This window comes from Myiozetetes cayanensis, unplaced genomic scaffold (genome assembly GCF_022539395.1).
Source record: "Myiozetetes cayanensis isolate MyiCay16 unplaced genomic scaffold, myiCay2020 scf17, whole genome shotgun sequence".
Lineage (NCBI taxonomy): Eukaryota > Metazoa > Chordata > Aves > Passeriformes > Tyrannidae > Myiozetetes > Myiozetetes cayanensis.
Genome location: NW_026087378.1, coordinates 17,346,343 through 17,369,324, shown reverse-complemented (window position 1 = coordinate 17,369,324; position 22,982 = coordinate 17,346,343). Strand labels below are relative to the sequence as shown.

At 55.6% G+C, this 22,982-nt stretch overlaps 2 protein-coding genes across 5 annotated transcripts in view; one reads left to right on the top strand and one right to left on the bottom strand.

Moving 5' to 3' along the window:
- Positions 1-12,341, top strand: part of SIL1 (SIL1 nucleotide exchange factor) — a 97,931-nt gene extending 85,590 nt beyond the window's left edge. For both annotated transcript variants that reach the window (XM_050312343.1, XM_050312344.1), the window contains 3 exons: positions 7,831-7,927; positions 10,113-10,277; positions 11,886-12,341. In XM_050312343.1, coding sequence (XP_050168300.1) covers positions 7,831-7,927; positions 10,113-10,277; positions 11,886-12,236 — 613 coding nt within the window. In that variant the 3' untranslated portion in view covers positions 12,237-12,341. The remainder of the gene's footprint in view (positions 1-7,830; positions 7,928-10,112; positions 10,278-11,885) is intronic.
- Positions 12,342-19,228: 6,887 nt separating this feature from the next.
- Positions 19,229-22,982, bottom strand: part of CTNNA1 (catenin alpha 1) — a 119,997-nt gene continuing 116,243 nt past the window's right edge. For all 3 annotated transcript variants that reach the window (XM_050312319.1, XM_050312320.1, XM_050312321.1), the window contains one exon: positions 19,229-20,339. In XM_050312319.1, coding sequence (XP_050168276.1) covers positions 20,052-20,339 — 288 coding nt within the window. In that variant the 3' untranslated portion in view covers positions 19,229-20,051. The remainder of the gene's footprint in view (positions 20,340-22,982) is intronic.

The following is a 22,982-nucleotide window of genomic DNA, read 5'->3' as shown; positions in this document are numbered from 1 at the left end:
TTACAGCCCTGCTGCCTTCAGAGAGGGCATTGCAGGGATCATAAGGAGCTTCACTGTCTCTTGCCTGGGACACAGATAGGAGAGCCAAGCCAAGGTTTCCCCAGCTTTTCCCAGGCAGCCTTGCACGCTTCTCCTGCACCTCTGGACGATTCACGCTCCCTCGGCTGGAGGATCACATCAGCCCAGCAAAATCGCAGGATCACGTACTCAGCTCCAGCTCATTCTCTGTGCAGTTCTATTCTCCTCTCAGCAACAAATACTCAATAACCTAATTGCTCATTAGAGCCCGTGTGTGTGCCCCTGTAATCCAGGCTGTCATGGGCAGACGTGCAGCTCTCCGGGGACGCTGCTGCTCCCGGGCTGCCGTGAGGAGTGCCTGGCGTGGCAGGGAGGGAGAAGGCAGCGCTGCATTGAAGTGGAGATTTTCATCTTCTGGGGATTTTTTTATATCTCTCCTATATTCTGGGCTTTTGAACATCTAACATCTCTTTTATGCTTCACATCTTTCATATGAAATTGTTGTATTGTGTTGCCCATTGAAACCCAGTTTTCCTTTTGTCAGGCTTTCCCCCCTCACTCCTGCTTTCTTCTCTGCTGTGTTTTGATCGGTGTAACTACTTAGGGCTCCATTTTTCTGGGTGGTTTTTAATCTCCTTAAGTTGGAGCTCTGAAGGCCTTTGTCTGTGATAAACTCAGGTCTGAGCTGGAGCTTGGAGAAGAGGATTTCTAGGCCAGTTCTGCTGCATTCGGCCCTCAGGGGTGGCTGTGCCTCATCCCTCCACCTTCTCAATCCAAATACTCCCAGGCAGCCTTGGTGGGGTTGGGGGTATTCTATTGCTACCCTGCATGTCTCATATTGTTTGTGCAGATGTCCTTTTTGATACCATGGGACTGTGCAGTGTGGAAAGCCTCTGTTAAATATGTATTTTGTGAGGGATTCACCAACCCTGTGCTTAATTGTCATTTGCTGGCAGAGCCGGGGAGTTGTTTGGAGGGTGAGGGGGCTGCAGGGTTGTTGACATTGAGTTGTCCCACTTTTCCTCCTCTTAAGAAGGAAGATAGGAAGTTTGAAAGGGGATGTATCTAACCAGTGCACACCTAGGAAGCTGTCCGGGCTCCCTGCTCCATGGTCATTTCCCAGGGGGATAGTTCATCCATAGCCAGTGCTTGGAGTGCAGGTGCAAACCATGTTCTCCCCATGTGTCGCTTCTCACTGAAAGTATTTTAATGCTTTTTTTCTTATTCTAAACTTGCAGTCTGAAATTCAGTCGTGCAAGTATTAACGAGCTGCTGATCATCCTGCCTCTTTTCTGCCCTTATTTAGGAGTCTCAGACTTACAGTTCTAGTTCAGGCTGGAATTACTGACATCGTAATGATCTGTTTTAGCTCTCTATCTATTACTTGTCAGGTAATTTTAACATGACTATGCTTACAAGAGCTGTCAGAAATCCTCCCAATACAGAGAAGGATGAAGAAGTCGGTGGCCTTTCCAAGTGTGACCCTGCTTGTGTTGCTTTTGGCTTCCAGGACTCACAAAAATTACCTTTTCCATTGCCTGTCAAATTGTGAGTGAGGTGTGAGGTTTTGAGAGGCCCCAGGAGCCAGGTAAGGCACATTTCAGCTCTGAGCACTCCTGTTGGTACTCTTGTTTTCTTCATGGATGGACTTTGGATGGAAAACTGGGGAGGGGGATGAACAGAGGGGGAGGGCAAGGTAAGCCAGGCTGCCTCGCTGCCTGTTTCTGATCCTCAGGTTATAGCACAAGCTAAATAGACTACACTAAATTTTTTAGGCTGTTTCACAGACTTACAGACTTTGATCCCCAGCTTTGATTTCCCACGCGGCATCGCAGAGCGCTGGTTCTGAGGAGAGAAGAGACCCATTAAGCCCTGTCTAGCCCGGTGATTATCATGCCTTTCCACCGTCAGGCTGGGCTTTCATCAAAGCAGGAGCTCTGCAGCCTTCCCTGCCTGTGCCTGGGGAGGAGATGCTGGCATGGCTCAGCAGCCGTGCCCACGTGAATGGGCTGTGCTCAACCCCTGCTCCCACCAGGCAGGGGTGACCCCTCCACTGCCCTCCCCAGGCACACCTCTCCTTGGCCTTCCTGCCCTGGCTTCAGCAGGATGCCCAGGCAAGGAGGTGACCCTTTCTTTCCTGGAGTCTTGTGCAGTTCCTACAACAAGCAGGCCATGAAATAAATATTCTGTATGTGTCCTTGCCGGAGCAGTGGAGAGACAAGGGCATTTGCCTGCCTGCCCTGCTCTGTGCCTCTGAGTCCCCGGGTCCCTCTGCACCACTTGGCTTGCTTTATTTTTTTTTATTTTTAATTTAAATCTAATTTTGCTGCCGTATTGTAAGTTCCCACCTAACTCCAGAGCTGCTGTCGCCTCAGGGCTGTGTTGCTGCTTTTCAGTCTTCCCACACCCCCCACATGTGCAGTCTGGAAAAACTTTGAAAATTCTCTCCTAAATTTTTGCGCTTGGGGTTGTCCTAGGAGTAGTAGGATAAGGGTGTCTTTTAACAGAGAGTACTCTTAAAAATCCTTTCTTCAGCAAAATGGGAGCTGCTTTTGTGTCATGAAAATCTACCAGTGAAAATGGCAGAGAAGCCCATGCTGAATTTTCAGGAGCAACAGCTGTGTCCCCCATGCCAGTGCTGCTCCATAGTATGTCCAAACCAACATCCAGGGATAAAGGGCAGCCATTCCACAAGCAGATCCCTAACAGCCCAAAGCCAGGCACTGGTGCAGAGGCTGTTTGGAGGGCTCTGACCCCACCCTGTGAGACCCCCTCTCCTCCAGGAAGCCTCCATTGTGCTGCTCGTGGGTCCTCTGTCCAGTCATCCACATCCTGAGGTCTTGCTGCTTCCACAAAGAGCTTTAATGGAAGAAAAAAGGAAGAAGGGCACAAAAGTCCCAGCCTGGCAGCTTGGGGAAGGTGCTGGATCCATCTCTGCCTTCGCCCCCCACCCATGGCAGGACCTGCTCCCAGCCAGGCTCTGCATCAACTTAATTTCAGTTTTGCTCCCAGAGCTGGTCCCAGACCACCAGCACTGCATCTCATTACCTTTGCTTCCCTCTCCGTGTCCTGTTGAGGCTCCTGGTGCTCTGGCAAACCAGCTGTGACTGCAGTAATGTCCAGCCCCTCTTGGGATGTTCTGACTCCGACTCAGGGAGATGTGAACTGGCAGAAAACCGAAGGTCACCTTCCCCAGCCACCAAGAGGGAAGTGCTGGGCTGATGAAATGGCACTTTAAATTTGTGTTTGCAAAGTCAGCACCCCAGGAGCCAGGCTGCACCCTGGGAAAGGGGGTATCCGTCTCCAGGGTCCATGTTGAGAAGGTCTGGTGGCCTCTGCTTCTCTCCCAGTCTGGGAGGGACGGCACATGTCCCACAGAGTTCAGGAGCTTCCACCACGGAACAGAGGCCACCCCTCAAGGGGCAGAGGTTCCCCAGGAGCTGCTCAGGGATGATGGTGAGGTCAGCTGTGGGCAGCAGAGATTACTGCTGGTCTTCCCAAGCTCTTCACCCCTGCTCCACACACCCTGGCCAGCGTGAGCACCAGCAGTGTGCCTGTTAAGCCCAGCCTGCCCCAGTGCCTGGGCAGTTTCTTGCCCAGCCCCATGAGCCTGACTCAGCCTTGTTTGCTGCTCTTCAGCCGCAGACTGAGGGAGATGGTTGTGGTGGACGAGGGCGTGGAGCGTGCCTGGAAGCCCCAAGGACTTCAGATGTGCAGTGAGGGCCACATCTGGAGGGAGTGTGGTGTGACCCCATAGCTGGGGGGGATCCTCCCAGGGCAAACTGGGGCTGTTTAGCACACAAGGTCTCTTGGGAAGCTGTTTGAACCCGAGCACAGCACTTGTGTCGAGTCCCTGTAGCCTCGTGGCTGTTCCTCACCCAGGATGAGAGTGCTTAATCTCTGAGCACATCCAAGTCTGTGCCATCACTGCAGCAGCATGGGATATCATTGCAGGCTGTATTGCACCTCTGTCTCAGCCTCAGAATTCCGTTTCAACAAATTCTGTTGCAGGTGCCACCATCCCATATCCATTAGCAGATTAACAGGTTGAATTTCCCATGAGAGCACTCCACAGTCTGTCTCACTGTGTTTATTTTGTTCAGGCTGCTTTTCCCTGGGCTTGACAGTGTAATTTGTACAGATCTGGGCTGAGTTTTCCAAACCTTCAAAGGGGCTTTTTTGTTAGCTTGAAGACTATTGATAGCCGAGACGCTGAACAACAGGAGCATTGAGAAGCGAGAGCAGCACACCTACCAGCCAGGAAGGCTCCCTAACCTCCAGAGTTGTTCCTTGCCAAAAGCTCCATGGTTCAGAGATTTTAATTAGATCAAATCCTCCAGGTGACCAGCCAAGCATTAAAGGCATACCAATATTTCAGTTGTGTCCCTTGCTGTAAGGGTTCTTATTATTTATTTTAGAGAGATGTGACAAAAGAGCTTGGATATCCCAAACCTACCATTTTCCTTGAATGGCACTAAGAGGTCTCCAGCTGAGGAGATTGTCCTTCAGTGCACTTACACTCACGAAGTACCTGCCTGCAAGCTTGTTCTGCACTTGCTCTGGTCTCCATCACCCAGAGTGACTTGCATGTGACATTTGGTCAGGCTTTTGGACCAGGAGTTGCATTTTCCAATTGGTTGGAGTTGCCAGCTCCTCCCTGGGGTCTGGAACTGCATCTGGGATTTCTTCACCCCTCATTCCCACTGCACTGAAAACCCTGCTGGTGGTGTGGCTGATGGTGTGCTGGGCAAAGCCCAGCCTGTGCTGTGACTTCTCCCAGATGAACTTGAAATAGAACCAAGCACGACCCCGACAAAGGCAGAGACCAAAACTGGCACTGCTAGAAAATCCTCTTTTTCCTGCTCCTGCCTGATCAGCAGCAGAGCTTGTCCCAGCAGGAGGGCTGTGTCTGTGTGGCTCCTGCAGTGGCTGGGTGGGCTCTGGAGATGCCCAGGGCTCTGGCCACAGCCCCACAGTTCTGTTGTGTTGCTCAGCCTCTGCAGGAGGAGGTTTTGTGCTGTGCTTGGCCATCCCAGCACTGGCTGTGCCCTGCCCAGGGCACTCCAGTGACCACGGGACAGATGTCACTTGTCATTGCTGTGGTTCCTTGCTGCCTTCTGGGTGCTGCATCTCCAGGCTCCCAGAGGATCACAGGCCCTGGACATGTCTGATACATCCATCTGCAACAAAGGAGGTGCAGGATTTGTTCAGTTCTGTAGGCTGGATGTTCCTTATCTGTGGCTCTTCTGAGGTGAGGTCACCTTAGCACCTTTCCACTGGCTGGGGTGTATTGGATGGGTCTTCAGCCCACACTGGTGGTCTGGGAGCTGTTTGCCCTCCATCCCACCTGTGTACTCATCCCACCTTTGCCCTGGGGTGGATGAGATGCTACAGAGCCACAGCACTGTCCCTGGGGTGTCCCTGTGCTGTCCCTGTGGGGACAGCTGTGGTTGTCCTTGTGCCTGCAGGTGTGGCTGGAGGGGAATGAGAGCAGCAGTTGTCAGCTGGGAGAAAATGGCCTTGGGGGCAGGAGTGGTCTGGGAGCAGCTGAACGTTTTAGGGCCGTTTGCCTTCATTGACTCCTGACTGCCCAAATCAGAGGCCAGCCTAGGCCATCAGAGATGCCATCACTGGGTCCTTACACAGCATATTGGGGTGAAAAATAACATCATGTTTCTGCAGGAGGAGACTCTGCTGCACCTCCTGGCAAGGAGAGGTTGGGGATAAACACATCATGGTAGGTGTGTTAGATTCCACCTGGACCAGGCACTACAGAAGCTGGTTTGCTCCCAGGGATGCTGGGGCTGCTGCAGGGCTGGCACACAGGGTGGGTCTGAGGACCATGCTGTGAAAATTGCTTCTGCAGGAGGATCCTGGAGCTCCTGGGTTTGTTCTTTCTCCTTCCTGCCCTGTCTGTGCGGGTCACAGATGCCCTTTCTCGGCAGGGTGCCTGTGCCACGGCTCTGCCTGGATGTCTGCTGCAGCAAATGGGTGAGGAAGGAGAAATCAAAGGTGACTTTCAACAAACCCCCCTTTCCCTGCCCTGAGGTCAGCCTGGTAGTAGCAGTTGGGAACCCCCACCCCAGATCTGCCGCCTCAGAGCCCCGGATGGCTCCTTCTGGTGCAAGAAGCAAAGCCTGGGTGGAGCAGGGAGGGCACACTGCTGACAGTGTGGTGCTTTGCTGTATGAGCCGTGGGTTTAACTCCAACTGCTCCCTGGCCAGCTCCGTTTGTCTCTGGTTTTGTTTGTTTATGACCCTGTCTGCCTCTGTCTGTCTCAGTTCATGGAGGGGGCTCGGCACTGGCTGCTCCAGCAGCTCCCGGGGAGCAGTGGGGGCTGTGGGTGTCTCACAGCATCAGTGACCTTTGTCTGGCCACAGTGGCTGCTCCAGGGGGAGCAAAGGCTGAAGTGCTGGGGCTGTTTCTCAGAGCTTGAGAGACCCAGGATCAGGGATGGAGACACTCAGTGTGCTGTGCTCTGACTGTGAAAGCCCTGCCAAGGAGGGAGCCTGTGGCACCTGACCTCTCCTCCTCCTTCCAGGATGTACTGAAGTGGGTTTGCCCTGTGTCAGCATGGCCGTACCCGGGGCAGTGCAGACAGTGGGGAAGGCCTGTCTGTCTGTCTGTCCCTGGGCAGCTGCTCACATCCAGACCTGGATTCCAGCCTGCCCTTGCAGGCAGAAGGATGGATTTAGCCATTGCAGTCCTTAGAGAGAAGCACTTGCTGTGGGAGTTGTGCACCACTGTGGGTGGTGGCATCAGTGTAATTTGTGGGGGCAAACAGGACCTTGCTCCTGGTGAGCTGGAGACATGGGGCTGCAGCACCAGAGCACTGCAATCAGCACATTCACAGCGAGTGAGGGGAGGGGGAAGCAAGAACTGCAATATAAAGGGTGTTAAGGAGTGGATGATATAGGGAGTGAGAGGATTAAATGGCTGTGAGGGAAATCACAGGAGAGGGCTCCTTGCCAGGGGAAGTCTGGTGGGATGTGGGGCTGTGATGGGTGGCCAGGATGGCTCTTCCCCAGCCCCTCTGCCATCATTTTAGGTCATGTGTTGTGTTTGAGGTGCCTGCAGGGGTTATGTGGAGAAGGGGTACCTTGTCCATAACCATGAACTATGGTGGGAGCTGGGGGATTTGTTTTGGGATCAGAGTAGATTGACCCTCATTCATGTCTGCTGTGTTTTAGAAATAGAACAGAATCACTGAGGTTGGAAAATACCTCCCAAATCATCAAGTCCAGCCTGTGCCTGATGGCCACGTTGTTCCCCAGCCCAGAGCACTGAGTACCATGGCCAGTCCTTCCTTGGACACCTCCAGGGATGGAGATTCCACCACTTCCCTGGATGCCTTGGCCTTTCCCTTTCCATGAGAAAATTCCTCCTGATGTCCCACCTGCCCCTCCCCTGGCACAGCTGGAGGCCGTTCCCTCTCCTCCTGTCCCTGTTCCCTGGGAGCAGAGCCCGACCCCCCCCCAGCTCCCCCCTCCTGTCAGGGATTACAGAGCCAGAAGGTCCCCCCTGAGCCTCCTTTTCTCCAGGCTGAGCCCCCCCAGCTCCCTCAGCCCCTCCTGCTGCTCCAGCCCCTTCCCAGCTCCGTTCCCTTCCCTGCCCACGCTCCAGCCCCTCCCTGTGTCTCTTCCAGGAGGGCCCAGCCCTGGACACAGCCCTGGAGGGGCCTCAGCAGGGCCAGCACAGGGACAGTCCCTGCCCTGGTCCTGCTGTCACACCGTGGCTGGCACAGCCCAGAGCAGGCTCCCTCCCACCCTGCCGTGCCCCGCTCTGTTGGTGACCTGCCTTTTGTCTCTGCAGCAACCCCAAAGTCCAGGTCGAAGCCATTGAGGGGGGTGCACTGCAGAAGCTCCTGGTTATTCTGGCCACAGAACAACCCCTGGCTGTCAAGAAGAAGGTGAGTGAGCGGGGCTGCCCCTCTGGGCAAAGCTGGTTTTGTGCTGAACTCCTCAGAAAGTCACTGACATCTGGAGAGCGTGGGACCTCACGCTGCTCCCCACACTGGGTGAGCTTTGCTCCCAGGAGTGCAGGAGGGTGGCCCTGGGTACCAGCCCACCCCAGCAGTGCTGGCTGCCCCCTGATGCTGTGGGTCTACCCCAGTGCCAGCCGTGGCACACACAGTGGGCACAGCCCACGGGGACAGGGCGTGGTGCCGCAGTCCCTCGGGGGGACATGCGAGGGTCCCCATGGCAGGCAGAGCCATCAGAGCCTGCCCAGCATGGGAGCTGACATTTGGAAGGAGCTGATTGCTGGAGCCAGCCCCATGTCCTGCCTTGGGCAGAGGCTCTGGAGCAAAGCGAGCAGTGCCGAGAGCCCCCAGCCAAATGTGCAGTGCTGTCTGTTGGGCCGGGGGCTCCCTGCCCCTCCCACCCCCCTGCTGCTGTACTCCCTGGAGCATGAGATCCTATTACCCTGGCTTTAGTGTGTGATGCCACCCTGGAACACCACCTGGCTGCTCAGCCCAGCCCTGTTTAACACGGGCCCTCCTGTGTGAGGGGCTCCGGCAGGGCAAGGGCACCATCAGCTCCTCTGTTTGTCTATAACATGGCTCCCACCACTGGGGCTGCCTGGGCTGTAACAACCTCCCAAAAACCTGTTCCCCTTTAGTCCCTGGGAAGAGTTCTCCAGCAAGCAAAAGGCATGGGAGAGGTTGGAGAATCCCGTTGCATTTGGCCATGGGTATGAGGAAATCCCATTACAGTGCACCACAGGATTCTCCATGCTCAGAAACTCCTTCCAGGAGTGCTCCTGGCTCAGTCCAGAGCTTGCTTTGGGGTGGGGAGGGATGGCTGGGCATGCAGGGGCCCTCACCAGCATGACTGAACCCCTGGGGGCCGGGTCCAGAATAATTCTTTCCACTGAGCCTGAGTGCATCCCGCTGGTAGCCCCTGGAGAAGTGAGAGGGATAGGCTCGGTACCATCCACATCCACATGCAGCCTTATGAGATCCTGCAAGGGTTGAACCCCCTTTTCCAGGAGGACAGAGGCCTTTAATTTCCAGTTCCCATGCTGTGCACAATCTCCTGCCTCTCTCCAGGCGAGGATCCCAAGGACAGGTCAGTGCCCCAGCCCCTTCCTGCACAGGGCAGCCGCCCCCAGCTCTCGCTCCGGTGGATTTTCCGCCCCGGCGCTCTCAGCAGTGCACGGCAGCGAGGCCAAAAGTGCATTTCTTCCCTCCCCCGTCCTTTGGCCTATGATTAAAAACGGAGACAGAAACATCTCAACTTCACCAGCGGCAACTCGGAAAATGGAAAATAGAAACAAATGGGACCAAGGAAGACATGGCTGTCAGCTCGGATCTGTCCGGGAGCGGGGCCCAGCCCGCTGTGCGGAGGAGCCGGCTCAGCTCCTGGCACGCGCCCAGATGAGCATCCCCTGCCCTGCCCCGGGCGGGCCCAGCCTCCCCTCTGCCACCACGGTTGTCAAAGCCAGGCAGTGTGAGATCCAGCGGGATTAGGGTGGCCCCTAATTGCCTCCTCGGCACTAACCCTGCGCCGCCCGAGGCCCCACAGGCACGGGGGGGTGCTGGGGCTCTGGCTGTTGGCGCGTGGTGCTGCACCCTGACAGGCCCTGTGTCGGGGCTGGGTGCTGGGGAACATCATGGTCTTGTCCTCTGACTATGTAGGTGCAGGGGCATCACCCCAGGCATCCAAATTATCTCAGGGATTGGGCTGCTGAGTGGTACTGGACCTCCCTCACCCCATCCCAACCCCATAACTGGGCTCTGTACCAAGGACTGAGAGGGAGAGCAGTGAGAGGTGATGGCATTGGGTCTGTCCAGTGCTGGCCACAGGTCCCTCTGAGTTACTGACCCACCAAACACAGTGACAGCCCAGGCTGGGGTTCGGGTGCAAGTCATCCAAGTTTGGGCAGCCTTGTGGTGCTGTGGGGGGTTGGGATCAGGAGCAAAGGGGACCGTTGGAGATGCCTCTCGGCAAGGAGAGATTGGAATGTGTTTTCCAGGGAGTTCTGCACAGGGGGGCTGGGATGTTCCTGCTGTCCCCACGGGTGCCATGAAGAGAGGCCTCGCCGGATGCAGTGGCCATGCCCCCTGTGCTGATGGCCCTCTCTCTCTCCACCAGGCTCTCTTCGCCCTGTCCTCCATGCTGAGACACTTCCCCTATGCCCAGCAGCAGTTCCTCAAGCTGGGCGGCCTCCAGGTGCTCAGGAGCCTCTTCCGGCAGAAGGGGATGGAGACCCTCCACGTCCGTGTGGTGACGCTGCTCTACGACCTCATCATGGAGAAGGTGAGGAGCTGGGACACGACCCCCGGGGGTCCCCACCTGCTCCCCTCACCAACCTAACACTGAGCATCATCACAGGACGAGCGTGAGGAGGGGCTGACCCTGCATTGTGGGGCTGAGTCCCCTCCCTCCACTGCGGGGCACGAGTGCTGGGAGAGCCCAGAGCAAGCTGGAACCTTTACATTTCTTTAAACCACTGCCACCCTTTCCTCCCGAGGGTGTTTAAGGAACACAACACCAAGGACAGAGTAGGGAGTGCAGGCACTGGGCTGTGGTGTCCAGCTGCTGGTGTCCAGCCACGAGCTGAGGGCCCAGCTGGCACCACTGTGCCCCTGCTGCACGTCCCTCGCTGCAGCCCAGCCTGCCATGTTCAGTGCTTTATTTTCAAACACCCTAGATTACTGCTGTAAATGTCAGTTTAAAGCCCATCTTTCCTTGGCATGGCTTGTTGTTCAGTCCGTGCGTTTCCCTGACTCCAGAGGACGGGAATTAAATCCACTCTGGCTCACTTTATGGCCAATTTGCCCTGCGGATTATGGCTGCTCTAATACCTGGGTTGCAGGCACCACAGAGCAGCATCTCTGTGTTAAATCACTTATTTTCCAGGAGACTTTTTAAAGGTGCAAATTATTTTAGCAGGTCTGAAATCTTATAAGGTGCTGACTCTAACATGATCCTGTTGGCTCCAAGGGAAAGGAGAGGACGTGGGCATTTTGACTCAAACCATTCCCATTTGATCCTTCTGCCTGTCTAGTGGCTGCCCCCACAGCAGCCCCATCTGTTCCTGGCTCTGTGGGGCTGGGGCAGGGCACAGCCCAGCAGATTCTCAAGTTTATGTTAAACCAATGATTTTTCACTGCTCTTTGGATTGGGAATTCCTTGCATCAATCCCAGTGCTTCATGGGGGAGGTGGCACAGCCCGGGGTGCCAGTGGGGGTGGAAGATTTGGGGTGGGTTGGGTGACCATCAGATGGGTTGGTTTGGAAATCATAAACCACCTTGGCAGCTCTTGGTGCTGAAACAAGAGTCACTGGGGCTCTGAGTGCCTTTTTCTGCCCCGTTCTGTCCTTGCCACCCCAAATCCTTCCTGCAGTCCATCAGGCAGCTCTCTGGGGGACGAGAGGGGAGGTCTCCTTGGCATTGTCCCTCACTGTCCCCCGTGTGTCGTTCCTGTCAATCGTCATGAGCAGGCTCTGACAGTTTTGGGGTGTTTCTGGACCAGGCTGGGAGGGGAAGGCCTGGCTGTGGCTGGAGGACACAGAGAGCTCCATGTCTGTGGGAGGAGCAGCACAGACCCAAGTGGTGGGTGATCTTTGTTAGGTGTTGCAGGCGCCCAAAGCAGACCAGAGACTTTCCAGGTCTGCTGAGCTTCCTGCCCCTTGTGTCCCCTTTCAGGGCCACGGGACACACAAACCCCCAGGCACTGGGAGCCTTCCAGGGTGAGCAACCAGCCCCTGTGGCAGGGAACCAGGACACAACCTTGCCTTGGTCTTCTGTGACAAGTCACTGTCCAGGGCAGGTGTTACATCCTCCTCTGCCACCACGTGTCACCTCCTGGGAGCAGCGTCTCTCTGACAGGGATATTAATCTGTGCTCCACCACTTCCCACAGATGCTGCTTGAGGGCTCACAGCAGGGAGAGCAGATGGCAGAGAAGATCGAGCAGTACCGGCAGGTGAGGCTGGTGCCGGCGGTGCTGGAGCAGGACTGGTGCGCGGTGGCTCCCAACCTGCTGGCCATGCCTGAGCACGACACTCGGGAGAAGGTCCTCAAGCTGGTGGGTGTGCTGATGGCCTTCTGCAGGGAGCACTACCGGGGGGACCCCGCCCTGGGCACCACCCTGGGCCTCCTGCGCAGCGAGTACGAGGAGCTGGCAGCCAAGGAGCAGCGGGAAGGGGACAAGGACGGCTACTTCAGGGAGCTCCTGGGCTCCATAAACACCATCATCCAGGAGTTAAGGTGAAAGAAACTGTAGGTTCAGTTCAATTCCAGATAATTCAGGGCGACGGCGTGAGTTTGGATGGCACCGGTGTAAACGCACTTGGGAATAAACTGTTGGACAACAAGAGATCCCAGCACTGGGCCAGCAGCTTGCTTATTAAAACACCTGGGGGTGGCATGTCTCATTTTCCATGTGGTAACGCTGCAAAAATGGAGGTGCATACTGTGGAGGGAACAAGGTGGAGGTTCAACTGACATTGCCCCTCCCATGGCACCTTCTGCAGGATTTGGGAGGGAAGGGCTGAGGGATGTGGGGCCGTCTGTGTGAGGCAGCTTTGCTGCACAAAGTGTGTGTTCCCACAGCTCTGAGATGCCTTTGTCCGTGCCCAGTGATGACCTGCCATGTCTGTGATCTGTGTTTGCTCCAGAGTGAGGCACTGTGGCCCTCAGACAGCACACTGGGATTGGGATTGCTCAGTGCTTGTTCAGGAGGGCTGGGCACTGTTTCCATAAAGCCCTGGTTGGAGGGGCTCTCTGGAGGGCTCTGATCCAGGCTGTGCTTGGAGCAGGACTGTCCTGTGGCCATGACCACCCCTGAGGCCCAGCCCCACCAGCCCTCAGTGCACTCACCCAGCCCCTCTGTGCTCAGGGCCAGCCCCAGCCCAAGGGTTTGGGGTCAGTCCTGGTGTGATGCAGCCCCAGAGCCGCTCCGGCCGTCACCGGGGCTCGCCCGCTCAGAAGCACACCCTGCCCCCAGCAGACCACTGAGCTTTCCCACTTGTGCTGTCCCTGTCTTTGGAGATGGCTCCCAAGGGATCGAGACTGGCCAGCCAAGGGTTTCCCACCCCCTCCAGTTGCAGCTTCTCCTTCCTCAACTCATGTCCCTTCCCCCATGAACCTCCTTAAGCTTCTCACGTTGGATGGTCCACTGGGGATGTTCCACCCTCTCCTCATCGAGTTCATTCTGTCTCCCCACATCATCTGTCCTCAGGTGAGGAGAATCCAAAGTCTTGTTCAAGCCTCTGGCTGCCACCTCACTGCAAGCAGCAGAGAGTTATAAAAACTGAATTTATTCATTATTTTCTCTGTTTAATTTCATAGGATCATTACAGAATCACAGAGTGGTTTGGGTTGGAAGGGACCTTTTTCCATCCCTTGCCATGGGAAGGGACATCTTCCACTATCCCAGGTTGCTCCAAGACCCATCCAACCTGGTCTTTCAGTCCTCCTTGTCTGAACCCTTTTTGGGGAAGGTTTGGGTTTTATTTTAATAAAGAGTGATGAATTCTACTTCTCACAATTCCCCTGTGAGAACTGTGCAGGGTTGGGCACTGCAGTGAGCCCAGGGAGCCTCACACTCCTGCCCTGTGCCTGGGGACAGGCACGTGTCCCCTGGCCATGGCTGTGCCAGGGCCAGCACTGGGGTGGCACGGAGGAGGAATGGGCCCTGAGGGCTGGTGGTGGCCACTGATGGATGGCAGAGGGATGGGGGGAGGAGAAGCTCAAGTTCCACCTTGCTGTCCCCTCCTGGTGCTCCCTGTGGGACCGTTCACACCAGGCCTTTGCCTCCCTTGCCCCACACAGGGGACAGGGGCCCTGCATGGGGACTGTCCCCAGCTGCTGTTCCCCAGGGGAGGGGAGCCCCCCACTCCCGTGTCCTGGGGGCAGGGAGCAGGGGGGTTCGGGCTCTGCCTGAGGTGATCAAACACTGCGGGCGTTTGGGGGCCTGTGTGTCTCCCTCCCACCCTGCAGCCGTTCTTCCCACAGCAGCAGAAACACCGTAAAATGTAAAAGAAACCCTCTAAACAAATTCCACAGCCTTGAAATGTGACGGCAGCCAGGTGCTGGCACTGCTACGGGTGGTTTTCCAGCAGCTTTCCTGCCAGCCCTCTTTGCGGGCAGTTTTGGGGGCAGCAGCGTCCCCCCCAGCAGCACTCGGGGTGGAGGCAGCACCAGCGCGGGGCTGTCCCGAGCTCCGGCGGCTGGGGGGACAGCCTGGGGACAGCCTGGGGACAGCCTGGGGACAGCCGAGCACGCCCCGCCGCCAGCGCGGCCGGGAGGTGATCAGAGGAGCTGTAATCCCTGTGCTCCCTTCCAGGTCTGCTGCCAGCGCTGCCAGGAGGTGATTAGCTGTAATCCCCGCGTTCCCTTCCAGCTCTGGCACAGCGGGCATCTCACTCCCCGCCGCTCCCACCGCGCCTCCCGGGCTCCGGGGCAGCAGCACCGGCGTGAAAATATGCGTGGAAAATAAATTAACAGAAGAGCCCGGCTGGTCCCTCCATCCCCCAGCCCCGGGCCGAGGCTGGCACAGCCTTGCAGGGCTTTGCATTTGGTGCCCAAATGCCACCAGAGTCCCCACTGTGACCCCAGCCAGGCACCTCCCTGCAGCTGGTTCAGGGCCACCAGCCCTCCCTCATGCTGAAATATTCCTGGCTGCCGTGCACAGCGTGTCGCTTGTCACTGTTAAGTAGCAGGGCTAATTATAACCATTGATTTTTTTTGGTCCTTCTCTTTTGGGTTTTGGTTCAGCCTGTTTTGCTTGCACTAAAAATGATTTTTTTTTTTTTTTGGGGGGGGGGGGTTGTTTTTGGTTTTCTCTGAAATGCATTTCCCAGCCAGCGATGCCAGGGCTTTGCTTTGTAGGTTAAAAAAAAATACATGCATCTGATGGTAACAGCCAGGACAAGCATGGGAAGGGGTTTTTCTGCTGGAAACCCAAGCCCTGGTGCCAGGGGGAAGCAGCACTCCAGCAGAGGCGGGGGATCAGCACAGGGATTTCTCTGGCCCTACCTGGCCTCATTGCTGTTTCAACTGGATTTAACAAAACCTGGGTAAGGGTCAAGCCAGGAAGGAAAACACCACCTGTCTGGGCCAGCCCTCCCTGTCCAACCCCCAAAGCCAAACCCCCACTCCCTATTCCTAAAAGCCTTTAAACTGCGGTGGTTTTGAGCAGGATCTCGTTGGTGTGGGTGCTGTGACACCTGTGCTGACCAGAGCCTCTGGTGCCCTGGGGACAGGGTGAGGGGCTGGCAGTGACCGTGTCCCTCACTGAGGGGGTCTGGCAGTTTGGGCAGCTCAGGGGGGAGCAGGGTCTGTGAGTGCTCCTGGTCTGTGCCCAGCACAGGGGTGGCAGCCTGGCCCTGGGGCCGAGGTGTTTTGGGACACAGTGGCACTGGGAGGATAGCAGCCCTTGCCCCCATGGGGTGTGCTGCTGGTTCCTTCCCCACCCTGGTGGGTGGGGGTCTCTGCCTGACCCCCAAGAGCCGGCACTGGCAGGACCTTGGCTTTGGGGTTTGGCTGCCAAGAGCCATTTTGGTTCTTTTCTGGTGCAGTTGCTCGTGGTGGGGGTCCTGCTGGTGGTGGGGGTCCTGGCACCCCCCATGGCCCAGCTGCCTGTGTGTTCGTGAGAACCCCTGCCCAACTCCCTGCCCCAGCCCTCACCTCGTCCCACGGGGGTCCCTGTGGCCGTGGGTGCTGCCTGGGCTGTGCCACTGCCCCTCCAGCTGTCAGCACTCACTGCCCCCAGGGCAGCTCCATTTGGGGGTTGAATACAACAAATAAACACAAATCACCTGGAAATACTGAGCACCAGGAGCCTTAAATCAAATGTAGACCCAGGGCAGCCCCCCTTCACTAAAGTCAGGGCAGAGAAAGCCCCTCCCCTCCCGGCACGGGGGAGGGCTCGATGCAGGCAGGGCCAGCAGAGCTGGAGCTCATGGGCACTGCGGGTGTAGGGTGGCCATGAGGGACTCCTGGCCTGTAGCCCCCAAGTTCCCCCCCACGGCCACTGCTGGAGCTCCTGGGGCTTCCAAGTGGGAGCGCTGGGGGTGCAGGCAGGGCGGTGTTGGGGGGGCAGTGGCAGCCACAGAGTCCTAGAGGGCACCAAGAGCTGTGCCCTGGGCAGCGTGGCCAAGGTGCAGCCTGGAGCTGCAGCCCAAAGAAGGGGCAGCTTCCCCGATGTGCATGGCCGCGTGTCCCCAGGACGTGATGGAGAAGCGCAGGCGAGCACGGGGCTGCTTTCCCTGTCCATAAATCCCAGCCCAGGCCGGTGTCCCCACTAATGACGGGTTTGCTCCCCAAATGGCGCTGCTGGTCCCCAGGCCGGGTAAGGACAGGGCTGCTGCGGCTGCCCGCCCTCCCTCGGCGCCGTGGGCAGGAGGGACAGCGACAGGGCCGAGCCTGTCCTGTCCCCGCTCCTGTGCAGAGCCAGCCCAGCCGTGCGGCCCCTGCGGCAACTCACGGCCCACTGCCCCAAATCCCTGCAGCCTCCCCCAGGCACGGAGCACGTCAGAGCTGGAGCGGTCCTGGGGCAGATGGACACCTTGAGTAGGGCTCACTGAACTGCCCCCCTCTGCAGGTCTAGGGGAGAGGAGGTGGCACTTGTTGGAGCTAACAGGGTCACCCCCACCCGCCATCCCCAACAGGGAGCGAGGCGTTAGGCAGCCTGTAGGGCTGGAATCACACACGTGGCCAGGCCAGCGACAGCCACTTCTTTCCCCTCGCACCCACAAGAGCATCAGGAGGGTTGTGCTGGTTCATCCGGAGCTCCCCACACCCTGGCAGGGAGCAGAGCCCACCGGCGGTGCCTCCCCGGGATACTCGCCAGCCTCCAACACTGGAGCACAGGAACTTCCTGAGCCCTCAGCGCTGGAGCATCTGATGTGCTTTAATGGATCTCGCCTTTCCCCACCCATTTGTTGGGGGTTTTGAACCCACCCAGCCCTCCTCGCCCCCTCTGCCCTCCCCTCTAATTGCACATTTGAGATTTGGCTGCCTCGGCTTGCTCTGAACGCAGCACCAGTGTTAGAAAACCCAGCTCAGGGCGCCCCGCTCCGCACCCATCCCGTCCTGCCCCCGGGATCCCCCGGGCCTCCCCTGCTCCCTGAGCCCTCTCAGAGCCGGCTGGGGCACAGGGAGAGCAGAGAGTGGGAATGGCATTCATTAACCACCATTAAACCGCGGCGGGGAAACCTTCACACGCAATTAAAGCGGCATAAATTCAGCGTGGCTTGATTCACCGCGGAATTGAATTAAGAGCACTTGAATTTTGGAGTAAGACTATCTCCTGGGGATTTAATGTGGTTTCACTAATACACTTTAGAAGATAATGTGGGCTCATCTTCATGAGCATCCCTGCACAGCCAGGTCTGCCGGGCTCGGGCAGGGCCTCACTGCAAAAAAACCCCAAATCCTTCCTCTTCAGGTACTTTGGGGTGTTTGAGGCAGTGCCTGGGGAGCAGCCGCGGGGAGCTGGTGGGGAGAGAGAGCCCACAGCCTCTCCCTCCCCAAAGCCACGGCGAGTCCCCTCCAGCCCCTGGAACCCCGTGAGGGGCTGGGGAAGGGGAAAGGGGGGCTCAGCTCCTCGCACGCCATCGGGGAAGGGGCTGAAGGACATTCCCACCTCGCAGCTTTTACCACCCACCACGGACGGCCACATTCGCTCCCTCCTGGAAGCGGAATGTCCTCCCTCCAGCAGCCGCAGCGAGAGCGCCTGCACAGCCCTTCCCCAGCGCTTAATTACAGCGAGCAGTAATTACTGTAATTCTCTTCAATTGGCTCCCTAATAAAGTCACAGCTCCGCTGGCGGCCGGACCCCCTCGCGCTGCCGCTGCCGCTTCCACACGGGGTTCCTCTGGGCTGGAATTCCCCGACACGGCGGGATTGGGTTTTTTACGTGGGGTTTTGAGCTCCTGACCCGCCTGAGCCGTGGGATGGTGCTTAAGGAGCCAGAGGCCCCGCTGCTGCTCGGGGCACCACGGGCAGGGCTCGGAGCTGGTGCTGCCGCAGGGGCTCCCGGATCACCCACCTGCCCTTCCCTGCCCTCCTCCAAGCACGATTCCCGGAGGGGCAATTGGGGCATTCCCAGAGGAGCAATTCTTGGGTACAAGAGATGTGTGTGTGAGTCGGGGCTTCTGTCCTTCAGTCCCCGTCGTGTCCCCTGGTCCTGCCCCCGCGGGTGTCCAAACCACTTCTCCCAAGGGGGGAACCATATTTTAATTTCTTGCCCACTTGATGCTCAAAGTTTGTATCATAAACTAAACTAACGTATTTATAAGCTAAATACATGTAAATTTGTCTGTGCATCTTGATATAAAGGTTGTTTTTTAAAGCTTATTAATAGGTTATTAATAGACTGTATTTTGGGGCGTGAGGGGGTACTCCCTGAACAGCCCAGGGAAAGCTGCCTTTAGGACAACAATTAATACCAGGAACAAAAAAACCCTGTATTGTATAAAAGCAGTTAATCATTGCCTTTAAGACAATACATAAATACCAGGAGAAAAAACCTGTATGAAATCTGCTAATAATTATCTATAAAACAAGACCTACAGCCTCTCTGTGTCATTCACCCCCGAATGCCAGTGGAGGAGCACATCAGCTCCCCCTCGGAGCCTGCTCAGCTATCAAGGGTGGATGGAAACTAGTCTATAATTCCACTGTTTAATATCTGTACTCAAGAGGCTAAAATGCTTGAAAACATAATACATTTGGCAAAAATATCCCAAAAACTATTTAGCTTAATTCTGATCAGCATTACAGTAACATGACAGCAACAACCTTGATATAGTAAATTATAAGCTGATCGAGATAAATAAAATTATAACGTATCAGTGCCAAGGCTCAGCTCTAAAATGTGGCTGCAGTTTAAACATGAACTAAAGCCCAGGCTGCTCCGGTTTGGTGGAGGCTTTACAGAAACAGCCACCACGGTGCTGACCCAAGCAGGCACTGCTTTTCAGCACTGGACCCGACTGGGACACGTGAAACACACTGAAATTCATAAAATTTAAATAAGACAGCAAAATTATACCTTGTAGCTATAGTTATCACAAATAATGTACAGTCTAAATTGCAGCCTGAGCAAACACGATTTCCTGGGTGCCTCTGGAAGCCCAAGGCGGGATGCAGAGCAATTATGAGGAATGAGCACAAAGCTGATTTGCATCTGAATGGTGAGGGGGGGCCGAGGGGCGGGCCGGGCCGGCTCCATTCACTGCACCACAATACACCAGCTGGGAAAAGCAACTTTATTAGTGTCCCGCAGCAAAATACATTAGTAATTTGTAACCAGGCATTCAAATTCCGTCCGGTGTCACACAGAAGGATCGCCCACACCACTGGATGTTCGTGTGGATTGGCTCCCGGAGCTCCGGAGAAGTGACCCCCGTGCCGGTGGGAACCACCCCAGGAAAAGGGCTCCAGGGCAGCCCAGGAAAAGCAGCATCACATCCCCCACACACCACCAAGCACATCTGCAAACATGGTCCCCAGCAAAGCCCGACCCAGGCACGGGTAAATGGTTTTCCCAGATGTTTGCCAGTTGTGGTCCCACAGCCAGTGCCTGCTGCACTTTCAGACTCCTCTGAGCTTGTTCCCTCTCCACTCCACCCACAGGGATACACACTAACACGTACAATACTTCCACTAATTATTTTTTTGAGTGAAAAGACTTGATTCCTCTCTTGATCACCATGATAAAGTGAGTCTCTGAGTAGCAGGATTCCATATTAGTGTTAACCGTTAGTGTTACTGTAAAATCCTCTTTGGTTATAGAATATTTCATTTAAAGCAAGATTATAAAAAACGATTTCCAGCTAGAAATCCACCCCTGGAATCTAAAAGCCATCTAAATTAACACACTTCTGCAGGCTGAAGATACACTGATAGAAATTTGAGTATTTCCCCATGTAATCTAAACAAAGTTATCAAAATTATATTAAGTAAATACATTTTGAGGAATAGTAAGTTTCTGAAAAATCCTTAGGGTATTAAAAGTAGAGTTCTGGAAGTAGCAGTAGTGGGCTAGAGAAAAACACACTCGAGCCAGAGGCCTCCTCTAGATACTCTCCATGGCCTTGAACTCGCTGAGAGCCTGCACGGGGTTCACGTGCTTCTTCTGGGACGCCCTCTTGATTTTGGTTTGGGTTTCGTCTTGTTTCTCCCTCTTCACCAGGGGCTTCTTCTCCGGAGCCTTCATCTTCCAGGAGACAGCGGGGAGGTTGAGGGAAGCCATGCCCTGGGACTTCTGGTACTTGGTGGAGGCCACGTAGGACGCCTTCACCGTCTGCACCACCGCGTTCATCAGGTTCTTGGCCGCCTGGATCAGCGACATGGCACTGTCCACCTGCACAGAGCACACGGGTCACACACCAGAGCCCCCAGAGCACAGAGAACACGGCACTCCTGGGGGGCAAAAGCACTCGAGAACAGATTTATCTGGGTTTCCCTCTGAAAGAGGTTCCCAATTGGAGGTGGAATTTTTCTTCAGACACCCAGTGGTACAAACCTGACTTGTGCCACCCCTGTGGAAGCTCAGTTTGTCCCACTGTCTGCATTTTCCGTATCAGAGGCAATGGGAATGATTTGTATTCTGCTGTTTGCTTTTGTGACTAAGCTTTAACAGTAGCTTATTCTCTAATGAAATTAATAAAGCTGTAGTAATATCTTAATCACTGATAATAAGTATTTAAATTGCCCTAGAATATTAAGTTGTATTGGGAAGGAAGGAACACAAGTGCATCCTCAGCCAGGCCTGGAGCCCTTTCCCAGCTGGTTCCTGATTTACAAGAGCATCAAAATTTGGAAAAAAAATGCATTTGTCAGAGCTTCAGGGCACAGCAGGGTCCAAAAGCCAAAATGAGGGCCAGGGGAAGGAGAGAGGGGAGAAGCACTGAGGTGACCTCAGCTGGGACTCCCTTCTCCAGTGCCCTGTGCCCTGCTCTGGGGGGGATCGCTGGCTGGTCAAGGCCAAGTGGCCTGGGGCAGGGTCTGGTGTGGGGCAGGGTCTGGTGTGGGGTAGTGTTTGGTGTGGGGCAGGGTCTGGTGTGGGGCAGGGTCTGGTGTGGGGTAGTGTTTGGTGTGGGGCAGGGGTTGGTGTGGGGCAGGGGTTGGTGTGGGGCAGGAGCTGGTCTGAAGGGGTTGGTGTGGGGCAGGGGTTGGTCCAGGGCAGGGTTTCAGCACCTCTGCTCAGCTCACACAGGAGCTCTGCTGCCTTTACACACTTGAATCCTGGTGTTGCAGGCAGGAAGTTTCTTGGGGAAAGTTTCTACTTGAAGCCATGGCTTGTCCAGCAGCAAACCCAGCTGGGCAGGGGTGGTGGCTTTTCTCAGTGTGATGGCACCTTCCTTCCCACCTGCTCTGAGTGCCACAGCAGCAGGTCAGGGCTGTGCCCTCCAGCAAACCCCTGTGCTCTGCCCTCACCCCAACCTGGAAACCTCTTCCACTGCATTTGACTGTTTCCATGAATCACCACAGCAGGAAGAAGCCCACTGAATGCAAGGGGAGCAGGGAGGTGCTTGAATGAATTGTCAGACTGCTCCGAGTGCGAGCTCTGCCCGCCTGGGCTGTGGCTCTGCTCTCACAGCACTCTCTGCTCTACAGGCAGGGTGTTAACACTGAACACAGTTTTGCTCTTAGGCAGGTGATGTCTCTGGACTGGCAGAGGTCTTCATCTGATTATCTGACGAAAGCTTAACACTCCTGCTGGCAACATCCAGCCCCAGTGGACAGACTGGAGGAGCAGGGATAAACCCAGGAGATCAGAGTACAGATGCCAGGCTGTTCCTATGACTAATTTATGGCAGAGGGGATGTAAATCCCGGAGACACTGAGTAACTGCACTGAAACCCTGCAACACTTATTACTGCATAATGACACTTCTTCTTTGACAGCACGATGCCTTCAGCCTTCCAGCTCCCAGGACATCAGGCACGGAACAGCAGCCACAGGAGCACGTTCCATCACAGCTCCTGGATCCCATGGGCTGGGAACACGAGCAGGGGACTGGCACAGGAGGGGCAGCACAGCCCATCATCCTCAGATGGGCTAAGCTTGTGCAAGGGTGTTCATCCCCACCTCAGCTGCCTCTGCTCCAGCTGCAGCTCCTGCTGAGCTGCCACAGCTGCTGCTGATCCAGGGCTCTTGTCCCACAGCTCTACCTGCTGTGTGGAGGAAGCCTGTGCTGGTAAGTTTAACCATCTGAAATATGAAACAGGGTATCACTGGAAAATACCACTGGCACAGGGTGCCCAGAGAAGCTGTGGCTGCCCCTGGATCCCTGGAAGTGTCCAAGGCCAGGCTAGATGGGGTTTGGAGCAACCTGGGCTGGTGGAAGGTGTCCCTGCCCGTGGTGGGGGGGACAAGATGAGCTTTAAGGTCCCTTCCAACCCAACCCATTCTGTGATTCTGTGATATCAAAATGGCAGAAGGTGGTAAGTTTTTTTCCATTTGCTGTTAAGGATTCAGGGAGCAATACTTGACTATCAGCCACTTCTGCCCCTTCTCCAAACCTCCTACCTCAGTCCTGATATATCTGGGCAAAAGCCCTGGTGATCAAACATGCCTGTCCTGGGGAAGGAAGAGCATGCCAGGAGAAATTAGGAATTTAGCTCCACTTCCCTCCTCCCAGATATCCGTCATACAGATTCCTCTTAGGAGGAAGCATCTCATGAACTACAGTGGAAAAATTATTTGCAAAGTAATGGCTGGAATAAGGAAGCAGGCTGGCCTGGGGCAGCTTCCAGCTGTCAGAAACCAGAGCAGACACTAAAAATCCCTGCACTCTTCAGGGCACAGCTATCCTGAAATATTAACATCTCTGGAGCATTGCAGGACCCCTGTGTGTTCCAAGGCTATGCAGAGACGTGGGGTAGGTTTAGCTGTGCTGATTGAAGTGATTTAACCTCACTAAGAGTGAAAAGTAGCCTGGAAAACCAGCAGATTCCACAGAGGTGAAGTGAATCTGTCTGCAAACACCGGTGAGTAAGGA